The following is a 16,868-nucleotide window of genomic DNA, read 5'->3' as shown; positions in this document are numbered from 1 at the left end:
TTTTTGGGGGGGGTTAGAAGGGGGTGGGTTGTGACTGGATACATTGTATTGTTTATGAATCACATTGCTTGTTGTTGATCCTTTTTAATTTTTAGGTATCCATTTGACGGATTCACGAGAAAAAGACATTGAAAATGTCATAACTTTCGTATGACCTTCACTTCAGTAACGAAATTTTTCGAGCTCCCGTCAAACGATCACTTAAGTGCCTTTGGTTATAAATTCCAACGATTTGTCCTACGTGTCTTTTTTCATTAAATTTTTTTGTCCAATGTGGACAAATCCCTCGGTTAAAGCCTTGTTCATGCCCCTGGTTCTTCTTCATTTTTGTCTTCATCTTCGTTCATCTTAATAATCAGCTGCTTCTTTTTCTTCTCCCATCAATTTCATATCCACCATCTAGTCCTGTTGCGACCATCAACACTAAAACAAAATTGAAAAGGCAAAAGAAGTGATATTAAATTCCCTCTCTCAAAGTGTGACGCATATTTTGTGAATCTGCAACTGACAATGATGGAGCTCTGGGGAGCCCGGTGGATTATCTCTATGGTCACTGAGGTTTCGGGATCGGAGATGGTCCACAACGAAATTCATCTTTCAAGAAACCCGGTTAAAACATTGAAATTCGTTTTCCTAGAAAGAACAAACAAAAAATTAAAGAAAAACAGAAGAATTCAAGAGCAAAACGATTGTATCCACTCTTCATTTGTCAATTGCCCAAAAAATTCAGAAGGTAAATAGCCCCAATTTGAGGAATTAGAGTTAGAATTCATATTTGATTTTGCCTCCATTCGTTAATTTGAGGCAAATAGATGGCCAAACGACATTGTTTAGGTTTAGTAATGGTGACTTCATTCTGCTGGCGAGTTATATGGAATTGTTTATATTAAAATGTAACCACGTCGGATTTTTCAGCCACACAAATCGACGAAATGATTGTTTTTAAAGTGACATTCAAGTAATCACTCGAAATATTTTAGCACTGAAACGAGCACAACACTAAAATCACGACATTTCTAGTGTTTCTATCTCGATTCATCTGATGTTGACTGCAAATTAATGCCCCAGGTCAATTGACCCCATTCAACCTTTTTATTTGCCCACTGTACGTAAAAATTTTACGTGTATGTGTTGGACCTCATTATTTTGTGGGGTTAATATCCCAATGTTGAGGTTGATGTCTTGTATTCTGTTATCCAAGAGATTATGAGGCAGTTCCGAAAGGCCCTCTGATGACTGGACAGCACGGGGGTCCGGGGGCTGCCCCGGCAGGGGTCGCGGGGGCAGCGTCGCCGGGCCGCCAAAGGCGTTTTATGTTTAGTCATAGAATGATTATATGGGAAAGCTAAATATTTTAGGCTATGTGGGCAATTTTGTAATTTGTGCCATGTAGGGTTTTGCTATATATATTTATGGCGAAACAGATCTCTAGAATAGAGGCAATGGTGTGAGAAAGAGTGGCTGTACACTTTTCTGTGTTATTAGTGAAACGGATCTTCTCCCCGTGGACGTAGGTAGGCGGAACATCAACCACGTAAATTCTTGTGTTGTGCGAATTTCCATTACTTTCTTGCATCGTTGATAGGGACGAATTTAGATATTCGACACCAAAAAAATTTCAAACTAGTATATTTGTGACGAATTTATCCCAAACTAATTTTTTAACAATAAAAAACCCCAAACTGGTACACCTATGATAGATTTACCCTAAACTAATTTTTCGATTACCAAAAACCTCAAACCAGTATATTTGTGATAAATTTACCCTCCATTAAATTGAATTTATATCACGAAAAATCACAAAATGGTACAATTATGACAGACGAAGAGTAAAACCTCAAATTGATACACTCCAACTCAGAAATTTGACGGTAAAATTTAATAAAATTTTCGCAGATGTGTCAATTTAGAATTTTTATGATCAAAAAATTAATTTTGGATAAATTTATCCGTATCGGTTTGGTGTTTTTCGGAAGTATTAACCCATTTTTTTTTAAATTAAGAGTGGTATCTTCCGTGGGAAAGTGGTCGATGTCGTGCCGACTAGTCCGTACCCGCCCACTGATCAGCAAACGGAGCTGCGGTTTGACCTGACGACCCGACCCGTGTGTCGATACGAAGAGGACAGTGTCAGTGAAAGAGTGGAATCACATGCCAGATTCTCTCTCTCTCTCTCTCTCTCTCTAACTCAGCGTCTCTCGCCGTCGGCATTGCACCCAAATCTCCGCCGCCGCCGCCGCCGCCGCCGCCGTCGCCGGTCGCGAAACCGGAGCAGCTGCTCACGGCGACATCCGCCGCCTCCTCCTCCACTCTGTAACTCCTCGAGAACCCGTGAGAACCGCCGCTCTCTTTTCCCTCGCTTTCTTGCCTCTTTTTTTCGAATTCGGCATATTCACAAGTAGACGCTCTGCTCAAACGGTCGTTCGAGTCCATGACAATGGCGATGGTGAATGTCGATTCGTATTTCGATGATAGGTCAAGTTCGAAGCGATGGTGATCATTGCAGCGGTAGTTTTGCTGGGGATTTTGGGCGCTCTTCTGTTGCTCCCACGGAAGCGCAAGTCCGGTAGGCTTTTTTTCTGCATACAACATTGACAAGTGAAGATCCAAGTCATAGGAAACATGTACGCTGATTACCCTTTCTTTGCCTCTCCTTGTGCAGGCCATGTGGAGAAGGTTCAGTCCAATTCCAGCACTCAGGTAACTGTCAGATTTCTGAGGCTGATGGGTTCATGTAATGCAATTAGCAATTCTAATGCAGTCAGTATTATATCGTGGTATCTCTGGTAAAAGATTGCAATGCATTGCAATGCTCAATCTTGTACAGGGGGAGGTTGGTTTTTGGTTGACTGATTCTTCTTTTATGTGTACACCCACATGCAAAAACCACCCATAAATGGCATCCATACATCTCTGGGTGTGCACGCGCAAGTGCACGTGCGTGCGTGTCCTGTCCTGTTTCGTGAAGTCTGAAATTTGATTGGAGAAGAAAAAAGGTGAATGTCGTTTCCTAGATATGTTCGGGAGATCCTTTCTTCTTTTTCACATTTTGGCAAGTGAAACTTCCATTTTAATGACGTGATGGAGGGCGATAGTTCTACAAGATTCTGTGGTTGAGTTTGGTTAGGGAGTAAGTAGTGTTAGTTTTATGGTTTGGCTGTGCGGTGAAATTTAAATCAATGATAAAGGGGCAAGCAGTTGTGCTTGGAGTTGGAGCTCCATACTTGAAATAAGATCACTTCTGCTTGTGGAGTCAATTGCAAGCTATATCCTCATGCCTCCTCTAGCCCTTTTGACATTATGTGCATCTAGTGAAGCATTGATCCGTATGTATAGATGCACAGATACGTGGAGTCATTACTTATGTATATGTAGGTATATATTCGAGCATCAGTACACTGATACAGTGGGTATGCGCCTTGTATTACGGTTAAGCATGGTGTCGAGCACGAGAAGATAACTCTAATTACTGATAAACCAAACAGGACACGTTGATAAGGTGTACGAAGCATCTGTTCGTATGAAAATTGTCATACTTTGTCTATTGCTCCAAAGAATTCAGTTTGAGGCTGAGGTAGTATGTGGTCCGGATTTCTCCAACACATTTGGCACGAAAGGCGAAAGACCGGGAAAGTTCATTGATATTTCTCCTTATTAAGTTGAAATGGATTGGTCCTGGTAGGAGTTGTGTCTACGGAACTATGGTGTGTTTCCTGTTCATTCCGGTTGCACAGTGAGTAATTTTAGCTTCAAGCTGTCTCCAAGTAAAATTGTGTAGCAGTTGTCTTGCATTATACACCTGTTACTCGGTATAAACCTTTGATTTAGTGCGGTCTAGATGTTAATCTGTAGATTTTTTACTTCTTCTTCTTAGTGTACTGGTTTTATTCCTCTACTTCTTGTTGTTCTGTTTATACTTAAGTATATTTTGGTGTTGCCTTGTTAATAATGGATATTTTTTCTTTTGACGCTAGGGGTCCAAAACTTACACCAAGGCTGATGTTGCTTTGCACAACAAACGAACTGATTGTTGGATAATCATTAAAGACAAGGTCTGAGTTCGTTTTTCTTCTTTCTGTTGACTTTTTGCTTAACTGAATCTGGCAACAGCCACTATGTTCATGAAATTCGTACCAATTTACATTGCTTTTGTTGGGCTCTGGACATCATTACAAGGTCTTTTCTTTGTCCCGCCTTTCTAATGTCTTCTCTTTGTAGGTGTATGATGTTACCTCTTACGTGGAGGAACACCCAGGTGGTGATGCCATCTTGACTAATGCAGGGGGTAATTCAACGGAAGGATTTTTTGGGTACGCATCTATGCTCTGGAATGGCATGCATTGTTCTTACTGCTAATTGGTGGGGGAAAGATGTCAGACCTTCTCCTTAATCCTAATCAAATCTCCTATTACTAGTAGTATGTCGATCTAATTGGATGACTTTCTGACAACCGATTATTTCAATCATTGGTTGATATCAACCTAACAAAGCAGTGCTAAGGGTTGTAGTATCCACGATGAACTCAGTTATAACTACATAAATCAGATGCAAAACCGTAGTAGTCCTATGTAGAGATAATATGCTTTGACACATTCAATCAATTCATGATTTCTGAATATACGGATGGGATATAGTGTTATACTACTAGATTAATAATTCGCAGCTTTGTTTTTATTCTAAGGAAAGGAGTTCAAAATTGAATTCAAGTCCTGGAAAATCATAATAGCCTTTTCTCTCCAATAAAGCAAAAGGGCAAATATGGCCCAGGAATTATACCCGTGTTTACCCAATGTATGGTGGTTAGTTGATATTGCTGTTGAGATCCTGATGGTCGAGATTCATTTACTTCCTCTTCTTCTCCTCCTGTTTAGATATCCGCAACTGTTTAAATTTCTGAAACCTTATGATCTTACAGGCCACAGCATGCGACCCGAGTTTTCGACATGATTGAAGACTTTTATGTCGGGGATCTCAAACAATGACCGCTTGTGGCATGCGGTTGTGAGATCAACTGGTCAGAATGTACTTTCAGACATCACATTATCTGCTTTTAGGTGTTTGCTGTTTGTGTAATGTGCTCGAGCATCTCATTCTTGTTCTCTCAGGATACCTCCCCAAGAGACAAAGGCGCTATTGTGAAGTTTTTCAAATCTAAACGTGTTTCCTTTATTTTATCAACAAGGTGACGCTGCCTTCGTAAATTGCACTAAATCACATTAATCAATCAAATGTCTGGCATCTGCCGCCAAAAAAAATGAGGTGACTGTGATTGAATTATGCAAAAGAAGAAACCATATTGATTACATGATTCAACATATTGTACTTGACGGATAATTAAATGTTGTTTCGATCCCAATTTGCAAAATTTGGGATAGAACAAGCGACTTGGTATTTTTCTGTAACCTTCGTTAATTTGTAATCGAAGATAATATGTTTTATTTTTCTCCCATTATGAGGCGTGCGTCCAATGTATGACTATTGAAAATAGAGTATGGTTAGGTATAGGCTGCTCCATAAAATTGAGATTGATGGGACAAAATGTTTTTAGATTTTTAGACGAGTGAATCATATCCAACGTCAACACGGGCTTACATCATTTAGTATATCAAGTGCAGAAGGTGCATAGATTCTCATGAGCTTTAAGGTACAAAATCCATATAGAAGGATGTAGAAGATATGAAGCAAAAAAAATCCACTTTTTAGTTAGTTTCTGTTAAATTTTACCATCAAATAATTTCTGTTAAATTTTACAGTCAAATTGCTGAGTTAGATGATGCATGGCAGTTGACAGATGTACCAGTTTGGGGTTTTTGGTGTTCGAAAAATTAGTTTGGAGTAAATTTATACATGTGTATCAATTTGGTATTTTTCATGGTATTAACCCAAAAAATATTGAGTTAAGACTTCAGGGTATCCTGAGCGTTAGATCGTGTGAACCCAATATTGATCGTCATCGACGGCTGTGATGGACAACAACAATTCATATGGGTCGGGTTCGGACATGTGGTTAAACTCGTGTTGGTAACTGATTTGCCGGTTGGGTTTACATTCAAGACCAGCCAAACCATTTGAGAAGAAATTTAAACTCTAGCTTACGGACATAGAGTAAAAACCTGGGGATAGTGTTAGTGATTTGGATCGAAGCCATATGAGCCTGATAAACTCGATTCAAATTACTCGTAGATTGAATTGTTTGGAGTCTCGTAACTTGCACAGTAAATCGATTCTGTAGATCAAGCGATCCATTTAACAAAAAAAAATTCCAAAAAAAAAAATGATTCGTATTCAAGACCAGAGAACAACATGCTACATTCGCACATATTTTATTTACAGTAGTTATGTGCGTCTTTAATTTGACTCTCCACATTTTCATTTAACGTGAAACACGCGAGATATATAAAGAAAAACTTTTATATATAAACATTAACTTTATAACGTCCAATTATTTTTTTTAATATTTACATACTAAAATACTTCCTTCGACACTTACCAAAAAAAAAATACTTCCTTCATTTAAGCGAGAAATTCAACTGTCGCGACGGAGTTATCATCTCGATTTCAAGTTCATGTCGATCAACCCTAAAATGATGATTAGAAACCAAGCAATGATTTGTAGATTTGATGGCAGACCAGACAAAGACCGAAGGAGACAACAGGATGGGGACATCCTAAAACGTCAGAGGAAGCTCCTCGTTGCATAGCAAAAGACTCACAACAAGAAGAAACCCTCAAGAGGGTCTCCTACGCACGAGGACGCAAAGGGAAAACGAGACTGTCCTGCCAAAAAGACGGGCCCAGTTGACAACATTAACAGAAACAACAGACACCAACTTTCACTCATGGAAGCCCCGCGACCGGACCTCTTTTATTCCCCTTAGTTCTTCTGATCTGCCACTGGACACCATTTGCCTTCAGGAGCTCTCGGTGTCGCTCGCCGAGCCCTGATCGTCGCCCTGTCGAGGCTTCTCGGCAGCTTCCACTTGCTTCAGCAGCTGAAACATCATGGATATCGACCCGTCAGTGTGTGCGAAGTTAAAAACCGGGAAAAGAGCGGTTCGGTATGCATGCGTTTCTGAATGAGAGAGAGGGAGAGAGAGAGAGACCTGGAGATAAGCTTCCATCTTTCCCTTCAGCTCGTCGTGCTCCTTCTTCAGCTGCTCATAAGTGGCGTTGCAACTGCTCAGATAAAATGGGGAAAAAGAAGAAGATATAACATCAACTAGAGCAGTACAATTTCCATCTTTTGCCAATTAAATTTCAAGAAATTTAAAAGGTAACATTAAATATTTTTCATCACCTCTCGAAACTGTTCTCTTCAATAAGACCCCTCATTCGATTCACTTCATTCACGACTTTGTTAGCACCGACACTGCGATACACAAGAACGGATATGACATTCATCCTCATCCTAAACACAACAAATTCTGTGATAGCTGTGGAATGTCCGATCGAGCAATTCCTATATTTCACAGAATCTCTTTAGAACAGTTCTAGGGAAAAGAAACTAATCAGATTACCTGGCGCTGTTACCCTTCAGCATGTGAAGAGCCCTGTCCACCTTGTCAAATTCAACAGGTGTCTTCTTCCTAAGTGAATGGATCACACGGGATACATTAGAATTTCGAGTTAATATTAAGGAGAAGTTCACGTGGGGAAAAATGAATGAGAGGTGATTAAAGAGCGAAGCACATACAGCATTTGCCCGACAGATTCCAGGGTCTTAGTAGAGTCTCGGAAATACAAGCTAAAAACTTCTTCCACAAAGTTGGGGTTGCCCTCGGCCTCAAGTTCCTCCAGCTGAATAAACTGTTCGTCCAGGAGTTCCTGATGCAAAAGTGCAGCATTCATCGAGTAGTATTAACAACTTGGAAAAGGTTTGTCCTATTGCAACCATGAGACTGAAGGAAAGGGCATCGCTGCAGTGATGCTTTTCATGAGTCCCTGCTATGGGATGGTAAATGTAGTGAAGAAAATCCAGTCATAAGTTTGCATATGGAGAGAGAGAGAGAGAGAGAGAGAGAGAGAGAGAGAGTTGGCACATCTTGAATGAGAATGAAAAGTCTTACAGGGGCACCAAGTAATCAAATTGTTGTCTGGAAAAAACAAATGAGAAGGGCTAGTAAACCATCACTTTATAGAGAATTGATGTTCAGGGAGTACCTCATCCAGCAGCAATTGCCTCATGGTGGCAAGCTGTTGGCGCAAATCCCCGTTCGCCATTTCTTGATAAAACAGATAGAGCAGAGAATAGTTCAAATGCAGAGTTTGTAGATTTGAGTTCTAGTGACAAGCCAAAGGCCGTATTTATAGTTGAAAACTTGGGCTAATGGTGTAAGCAAGTCTATGAGCACGCATTTAATGATCCTTGAAATCTCAGATTCGGAAATTTATGTGCGAGAGAAATGCTAGGATGCTTTGGCATTGAAATTTTTATTACCCAGAATGGACGTTCGCGTCACTTACTCATTGGCAGTGATAAACACGCGCGGATATAGACTGCCGCTGATTGGCTGTGTACACATCGAACTTTTGAAGCTGTTGCATTCGAGCACTGCGCCTCAAGGATTTGGATTCGCATGTGTAAATGCCAGATCCTGCACCATATCTGCAAATTTTTCTCTAGATCGGAAAGTAAATGTGAGAGGATTCTCAAACTCTATCTGTCAAGTTCAACTCATCCAGGTTTTGGAGTAATTCCGATGTCAAACGAAGTCGTTTTTAAAAATGTGGAAAAAACACAATCATTTCTAGGAAGATAATGATGGCGTATAGATTGCATTTCTAATCATAACACTGGTAGTAATGTTGTTTCTAGTTTTGTTTCCATAATCCTATAATGCATGATGGGAAATGCAACATAATTCACAAGTAAGGTTAGATATTGTCGCTACCATAACTACTTCGATATGCCGCATAGTGGTGTGACAACGAAGGGCATGCAGAAAGTTTCAACAAATTGGAGAGACAAAAATTCGTCGTGTCGTTTCTCAATGATCCCAATGTGTGAAAACAGTTTTTGCCTTTTCCTTCTATACTCGATACCTGTCAAAACAGTTGCTGTATTTTCCTTCCACACAGTAAAGTGATTTCATCCTCCAACTAAATCTAGTGTACGGAATAGTAGTTCTGCCTAACTAGCTATTATCCAAAGAAAAGATTGTAGCTGTACATCCTTAGACCTCTTCTTCTGTTCGTCACAATTGGCAGGATAAACCAGATTCGACAATCCACACATGACGCATATTCAGAGCACAGTGATAATTTTACTAACTCGAAGCTTTGATAAATCTAACACGAATTTTACAAGCCAGAACATCATATAATTTGTTCCTCAAGCACGTGAGACAAAGGAAGACACATTTCATAACTCTAGGGTTTTTCAAATGCTGATGAGCACATAATGGCTTGGGACCCTAGGTTGCTCTCATCCAAACACACAGTTCTCCAAGAACCAGGCAAAGATTGTGAATAGATAGTAATCCAAATGAAGATATGCAAAGAAAAACAATTTGGCTTTCATTTGTAGGATAATCGTTGAAGACGTTACATAGAACAGTGCTTGCTTCCTATAGAACAATGCTTGCTTCCTCATCTTTTTCCTTTTGACCAAACCAACTAAAATTGAGGATTGACCTAGTGTTACATGGCGACAACCGATTCTGGTTCCAGGAAGTGATAACTTTTTGCCAGTCAGCTCTGTACAGGTTGGGATGATAGCTATCCAAGCTAAAGTCGTTCCATTAGTCATTGCGAAATGCAAAATATCACTTAGATCATTCCTGGTCTCCTTATCTCTGGATATTAGAACTGGAAAGTAATGGGATGAAAGTAATAAGGGAGAAAGATCGTATCTTCAACCCTCATGTGGCCTTTGCTGGCGCTTTCTCTTTGCTTTCAAATCAACAACAATAATTGATATATTATCAGAACTGTTCCTCCCTTTGGCTATCTCAGTAAGATAATCAGCTACAGCTTGTGCTGGAGAGATTTCATCGACCATCATGAGGCGGCGGCGCCTCCTTAGTAGGCGCCGAGCCACCTCTCCAACCTCATCATTAGTCATGACATCCCAGAGCCCATCGCTCGCCAAAATCAAACATTCATCCTCATCCCTTCTTGTCGTAAAAGTGATTTCAGGCACTGGAATAATCCACGGCCTCAGATACCGGTCACCTGAAATATAAGATAGATGGAAATTACCAACAGTAAGATGGATCAATGCGTAAGTATTGCAAACAATTGTTAAACCTAATCTGCTCAAACTTTCAGAACCAGAATATATGCTCGTACATTATGTAATCTCAATATGGCACAACTCTTTGTCCGGAAAAGTCTACTAGGAAAAAAAAACAACTCACTGTAAGCACTTTTGTGCCCCGTCCTGAAAATTAAAGCATGTTTACTCATGAAGGACTTCCTTTTAAGAAATCAGCATTATGATTGTCACAACAATTGATCCAATAAGACATGACAGACTTGAAAATCTCTCCCTATTTGGTTTGGAGAAAGGAGTCAAGAAGAAAACCTCCACTAGTAAGATCATGTTTCTGTTCAAGTTACAACAACTTCATGTTGAGATCAGAGAAATATACTCCCCTTGGTGTTGATTGACAACCTACCAGAACCAATGCTCATCTGCAAGGTTATTCAATCTGTCTAAAACTACTATACATGGTAAAAAATCAAATATGATTGCCATGTAATTTCCTGCTACTTTTCCATTGCTAATTCCTAAGATAAACATATATGGGCTTTCTCAGAAACTAGGAGGATGACCGATTTTGATTAGCTCAGCATGATGTAATCTGAAGTTTTGGTTCACATCCAATGGAATTGGTCGAGCAAGGTTCAGGCTTCGTGAAGCAACATTGAGTTATGCAATAGAAGAAATTATAAAACAAGGAGAAAGCACAGGGATATTCTCCATAAGGAATCATTCAAATAGAGTTCGACTGCAAACACTCATCCAAGCCCATTAGACCACAATTAAGAAATTTGGTTTTCTGCTTGGACTTTTTGATGTGGTTTGGTGGCAATGCCAGCTGGTGCTGCTCTTGAAACTCATTGGACAATAAGTAAGCAAACGCCAAAGATCATCGGTTCAAATATACATGACAAGAAATTTCATCCATATCACAAGCTGATAGAAAGGTCAGGCACTTATTATATCCATAGTCAAGGCTTCGAAAGTATAGCGTTTAGTTCTCTTAGCACATTCCCGAGAATCTAGTCCTAAGTTCCCACAAGTAGGATGGTGAAATTTATCCACCGATAAAAATGCAGATTAGAGAAGTCGCTGTTGTTATACTTTCTTTTTGTCAAAGTTGTACTTCTTATACTAGATAAACCATAATATGGTAAAATTTCTTCATGATGTTCTCCGTTCGTACTTCCACACAATAGCTATGGAAAAAAAGGTCTCCATTTGCACTGTCGTCATCCTTTTTATCTGCTCCATATAATCACTTCTAAAAGAGTAAATTTGATCACGGCACCTATCACCTTGGTCTTGTCATTGTAAGCCTGGGCAGTTTTAAGTTTTCTTAAGAATCTATCCGTGACAAAAGGACCATAAAATTTCCCGACTTCAAGAGTAAGAGGTGGAATAATTTAGTTGATAAACGTTACCTGCAAAGTGACATGCTTTAAAAGGAAAAGGAAACAATAAGAAACCTATCTGTTATATCATCAAACGGGAGGACTCCCAAGCATGTAAGGAAAAATAACATGGACACAGTACTCGAGTCCTCCTCTGAGATACTTCTTTACATGAAAAGAATTCTTTCCAGTAGAACATTAAAAATTGCGCAGATCTATTCTACAGTCATAACCGAAGGAGGATGAAGAAGCACACTAGAGGGATGATAGCTTATTCAAGATGAATGGTTACGATTTTCAACAATTAAGATACCAGATGAATGGCAAGCGTAGAGATGAGAGTAACCTATAGCTCTGGACATAGCAAGTACTCCAAACACCCTAGCACCATTCCAGTTTATGACTCTCCCTCCTGTTTCTTCAATCCTCGTCAGTTCATCATGTCTATCTGGCTGTATAAAATCAGCAAAAACAACAATAAATTTTTGAATGGTCATATCGGCATAGACATAAGAAACATCAAAGAACATTGACCGGATCACTCGGATAACCCCACAAATGGCTGGCATCCTTTCTGGATCCATGGGCGCTAATGAAATTAGTACACAACAAAGTCACCATAGTTTGATGTGTAACCTATGTGCACAGTAATCCCATTAAATGCACATACAAGTTCAACACGGCATAGTTGAATTTTCGAAGGTCACGTTATAAAGTATCACATCATATGTCGTGAATTTGCAGAAAGATTTGGACAGGAATAATATCATAAAGAGGTTTTGTAAAATTTTAAGTGCTTCAAGGAATAACCTTTTGATCAACAGTCAAGGGGATTGTTTGAGTCCCACGGCAAAGAATTGCTCTTGAGTCACCACAATTGGAAGCGATTATCTGACAGCCGGACAGAATCACGACAACCGCAGTTGATCCCACCATTTCAGGTGCAGCCGCTGCGGTCATGACTTCATTGTCAGCCCTCTCGAAACCAGTAGAAAAAGCTGCTTCCCACTTTCTCTGCCACTCAAACCCATCCATTGCTTCCCTGTTCCATTCTTCGGCTATAACTTCATGCATTCGCGCAGCACAGAATTGGGCCACCTACATACTCTAAAAATTATTATAACTGTATCGCATACAGCGATCAGGATTATGTGCAGTTGTTGCAATGCTACATTTCACTATGTTATATTATAAACGTAATTTTAAAACCGGATCTCTTCCAGGAGGAGGCCACTAAATGTCCTCTGTTAAGTTTAGCTTTACGAGTTTAAGAAGTTAAGGAGGTCATTTTCATATTGATCTAGGAGAATTTCCAAGTACATCCTCTGTAAATGAAGAAACTAAATTGGCTTAATCACGTTACTTATCCATACAAAAGGGAGAAAAAATTTCAATTTTTCTCAAATGTCATTTGCCTTGAATGCCCAAACAAGATCCATGAAAATCAAAGAAAACTGATATAAATATTAGCACCATCTTTCAGCGAAAAGATTACATCACTAACCTACGACAGTCAACTAGAGCAAATACCGGACAATTATCCAATTCGAAACCCAGCATGGATTATTCTCATGACCCCAATTACCATAATAATATTATCGGCCATGTGCCTGCATAACCACAAAGAGGAAGTAGATAGTTTTCCCACGCTCTTGCAATATCTACCAGGGCACATATAATTAACAAATTACAAACATGAAATGTCAAAGTGCATGACTTTAGCAAAAGTTTCTTCAACGCGACAAACGCAGACCCAATCACATTGACTATGCTGTCATAAGCATTGAATAAGCACACTGAGTGAGACCAGAAAAAAGCAGTAGACATGTTGGGTTAACCTATTGCTCGTTTTGTTAGGATACAATTTGTCACAGACCAACCATACACAAAGTACACAGGTACCCGAAGGCATCGTGAACTGCCTCCCACCCCCTAGCATTGAGCAAGTTCTAGTCTCTACCCAGTATTAGTATTACACTAGTCGCAGCAGTAGTTGTTGTTAACTGCAGACAACTTCTTTTTTTTTGTCCCCTCCCAGCCAATATTCTAGTTCCATCTACATAGTTAGGCCACTTCTGGAATAAAATGTACCGGTACCAGCCATATTCCGATGCTGTGAGTCTGTGATAGCTGTTGGTCATACACGACAGCTGTCTCTATTGGGCATGGCACCTGCCGCTGACACGCAAACATAAACTACAATAGCATCGGAACCATTCATGTCCTGACCATATTTATTCGTTTTAGAAGCTACCACGTAACAAATTCTGACAACGCATGAATGCACGTTCCGTGCTCGAGGGACACCAAGGTCGCTGAAGCGAGGGACTTTCGCAGGGCGGGTACGGTACGGGGGCCCAAATTCTTGCCTAAAAACTCGGCGTACACGTGGGTCGTACTCGCGTCGGGGCCCCCCCGAACAAATTTCTTATGGAACGGACAAATGCTTATCACCAGGTGCCAAACTAAGTGCAAGCAAATCCCTCGTTTGGGAATCGTCTCGAGTTACAGGAACGGTGGTTTCTACCGAACTTGAACAACCTTAAGGTTTCTACGCAGAAAAGGCACAAAAAAAGCGAACTTTAACGCAGTGAATCCGCCTTTAGCCTCGTTTCCGAGGTCCCCACCTCGCGAAAAAAGATCCAACCAGGTACGACCACATGGTAAAAACCTGATCATGAGAACACACCCCCCGACAAACTATGCCCGCCATAAAAGCGCCTAGGGGACCACCTGTCTCCCCACCGCCTACACGTGGCGCAAACACCAGCACTAAAAAATTATAATTTTCTTTATTTTTTATTTTGGCAGCCTGCTTCCGCTTCAAAATTATAATTTGGGAATCACTAGATGATCCAAAAATTAGGAAAGATTAAGATAATCATGCGATGCGATTGCCTCTTCTCCTATTTTTCTCTTTAATTATTTCTTTCGTGCTTTTTATGACGCCTCCTCGTCCTCCACGTTCCCATCAGCTCGGAGACGGCCCGGGGGTACGTGGACGGCTGCGATGCCTCCCCCCACCTCACGATTTAAATATACAGAGAGACAGAAAGCCTGTCCTAAGCTTTAAGCGGGGACGCGTGTCCCAGACACAGGAAAAAGGAAGGTGGGAGGAAAAAGCCGCGACGCACGGGCCACTCAGCGAGCGACACGCGTCCCTCCTGGCTTCATCACGATTCATTATTGCTCAAGAAATGTGTGTTTTTTTAAAAAAAAAAATAAAGTTATTTAAAATGTCGGTAAAAGAAAATTTCCGTTTCCCCCAAATAAAATATTCCGAGGTGCGCCGATCTTAGGACTCGGCTAAGAAATTTAAATTAATATAGAAGGAGGATAATACTGCGTAGCATGGAAATAAATTAGGAAGATGATGATATTAATTCCGATTTTTCCGAAATACGAGGATGGCCGTGCATTGTATGATATCCGTCGGTTTAGATTAGTTTCGGGGCCAAATTGCCGGTGTTAGTTGTTGATTAATGGTAATTAAGCTGTAAGGAACACACGGAGTTGCAGTTACCTGGGCGCCGCCGTGGCCGTCGTACACGCCGAAGAAATGGACGGGCGAGATCTCGCCGGAGGCCCTCGAGCCGGGGGCCGAGCAGCCCCCCACGTGGCCGCACGCGCGGGACATGAACCCCGGCACCACCGCGACGGTGTCCTCCATCTCCTTCCGCCGCCCGATGACCGAAGTGAACCCCCACGCCACCCCCCTGTTGTTCCGCCCCACGCACTTGTGCCGCCCGCTCCCCGCCGCCGCCGCCGCCGCCGCCCCAGCGTCCTCCGTCTCCATCGCCTCCGCCAGCCCCTCCCCCGACCGAGCCGGCCCCGCCGAGAGCAGCGGCCTCCTCGGGGCCGACGACGCCGACCCCGACGCCGCCGCCGCCTCCGCGCACAGGATCCCCGGGATCTCGCCGGAGCTCCCGCCGCTGCTGCTGCTGCTGCTGCCGCTCCCGCCGCTGCTGCTGCTGCTGCTGCCGCTCCCGCTGCTGCTCCCCAGGCCGCTCGAGGAGAACAGGTCGCCGGAGCTGCCGCTGGCGCTGACGGGATCCTCGGCGATGGTCAGTGTCGACAGCACGCCGGAGCTCTCCGAGTCGAACCGCTCGAGCTGCTGCTCCTCCTCCTCGGGCTGCTGCTCCATTACCCCTCCGATACTTATTGATCTGGAACGGCGAATCCCTCTCTCTTCTCTCTCTCATTCACCAATAACACTCGCGCACGCAGAGAGACAGGCTCGAAGAGACAGAGAGAGAAGGACGGAGGGGACGGAGGGGACGGAGGGAGATGGATAGAAGAAGAAGGGAGGGGGAGCATATGGGATGGCGACACGTGTGCGGGGATATGAGTCGGACGGCTCACGCATCCGTAGTAGAGGGAAGGAATGAATTGGGAGTCGTATTCAGTCGCCTTTTGCCCCGCTCCACCGCCACGTGTCCTTCCCACTGTACACGAGGGTTGACGCGGGGGGGTTGGGAAGGGGGGGAGGGGCTCCGGTGCGTCGCGGCGTCAGCGCGAGCCCGTGCGCTCGGTTTGCCTGAGCAAGTGTGCATGACGTGTCGGCGTGAACAGTACGGTGCGTCATAAATGGCCTGCTTTTTTTGAGCTTTTCTAATTCTCTGGCGCGGTTACGGACCAAAAAAATAAAATAAAATAATTCTCTGGCGCGGCTTGCAGCCTTTTATTTTATTTTATTTTGGTTTAAAATTAAGAAAAAGCGTTGAATTCGAGTTTTGAGTCAGTAGATAAAATCCATTTGTTTTTTTTTTATTTGAGGGAACCAAAATTATCTTAGAAAAAAACCAAAGCCACGTTTAAAGGGCGCTTCTTTGTGTTAAAAAAGAAAAGGGAAAAAGAGGTGACTGTGGTCTGACGTTGGAGCGCCGTGGAAAGACCAGTGATAAAAAAATAAAAAAAATTTCAAGATGTCTATCTATATATTTAAATCAAAAGCATCGCATACGTGTTGCCCAAACAACGTAATGCGTTCTATTTTTAAAGCGATAAAAGTAAAAATTGGCCAAAGGAAGATCGATAAGGAATTATATCTGAATGGTTAATCAAATTTTATAAGGTTTCTAGTCATATGCACGTAACTACTGCAAATTTCGTTACTACAATATCTCCGTGTCTTTCCACTCTCCTTTTCACCTCCGTGTATGTAAATTTTCTATGATCTAAAACGAATATATCTAGTAGTCGTATGAAAGCAATTTTTTTAATATTTTAGTAGTTATTAGTCGGTCTATTGAGTCTTGCGGATAGTCGGA

General features: G+C 41.8%; 3 protein-coding genes across 5 annotated transcripts; 1 reads left to right on the top strand and 2 right to left on the bottom strand.

Annotated features, from left to right (window-relative positions):
* The first annotated feature begins 2,152 nt into the window (after positions 1–2,152).
* LOC130134437 (cytochrome B5-like protein) lies at positions 2,153–5,181 on the top strand. Of its 2 annotated transcripts, XM_056310845.1 has the most exons (7): positions 2,153–2,331; positions 2,476–2,566; positions 2,663–2,700; positions 3,975–4,052; positions 4,219–4,310; positions 4,916–5,014; positions 5,106–5,181. In XM_056310845.1, exons 2-6 carry the CDS (start codon positions 2,491–2,493, stop codon positions 4,980–4,982), a joined length of 351 nt encoding a protein of 116 aa, XP_056166820.1. In that variant the 5' UTR covers positions 2,153–2,331; positions 2,476–2,490; the 3' UTR covers positions 4,983–5,014; positions 5,106–5,181. The 2 variants fall into 2 exon arrangements, with proteins under 2 accessions (XP_056166820.1, XP_056166819.1); XM_056310844.1 differs by having other exon boundaries at positions 4,916–5,181.
* Positions 5,182–6,569: 1,388 nt separating this feature from the next.
* Positions 6,570–9,342, bottom strand: LOC115684548 (histidine-containing phosphotransfer protein 4-like). The gene is made up of 7 exons (XM_030609317.2): positions 8,464–9,342; positions 8,161–8,222; positions 7,694–7,824; positions 7,518–7,586; positions 7,298–7,369; positions 7,104–7,176; positions 6,570–6,992 (listed from the first exon to the last, which is right to left on the bottom strand). The coding sequence occupies exons 1-7, from the start codon at positions 8,576–8,578 to the stop codon at positions 6,912–6,914; spliced, it is 603 nt and encodes a 200-aa protein (XP_030465177.1). The 5' UTR covers positions 8,579–9,342; the 3' UTR covers positions 6,570–6,911.
* Positions 9,343–9,493: 151 nt separating this feature from the next.
* LOC130134464 (protein phosphatase 2C 77-like) lies at positions 9,494–15,939 on the bottom strand. 2 transcript variants are annotated; one of them, XM_056310545.1, is made up of 4 exons: positions 15,122–15,939; positions 12,409–12,548; positions 11,945–12,050; positions 9,494–10,173 (listed from the first exon to the last, which is right to left on the bottom strand). In XM_056310545.1, the coding sequence occupies exons 1-4, from the start codon at positions 15,798–15,800 to the stop codon at positions 9,854–9,856; spliced, it is 1,245 nt and encodes a 414-aa protein (XP_056166520.1). In that variant the 5' UTR covers positions 15,801–15,939; the 3' UTR covers positions 9,494–9,853. The 2 variants fall into 2 exon arrangements, with proteins under 2 accessions (XP_056166520.1, XP_056166519.1); XM_056310544.1 differs by having other exon boundaries at positions 12,409–12,696; positions 15,122–15,882.
* Between the last annotated feature and the right edge of the window lie 929 nt (positions 15,940–16,868).

Source organism: Syzygium oleosum, unplaced genomic scaffold (assembly GCF_021117445.2).
Source record: "Syzygium oleosum isolate NSW1041296 unplaced genomic scaffold, Sole_v2.1 Sole_v2.04, whole genome shotgun sequence".
NCBI lineage: Eukaryota > Viridiplantae > Streptophyta > Magnoliopsida > Myrtales > Myrtaceae > Syzygium > Syzygium oleosum.
Note: the sequence above shows the minus strand (reverse complement) of the source record. Positions and strands in the feature narration are given on the sequence as shown.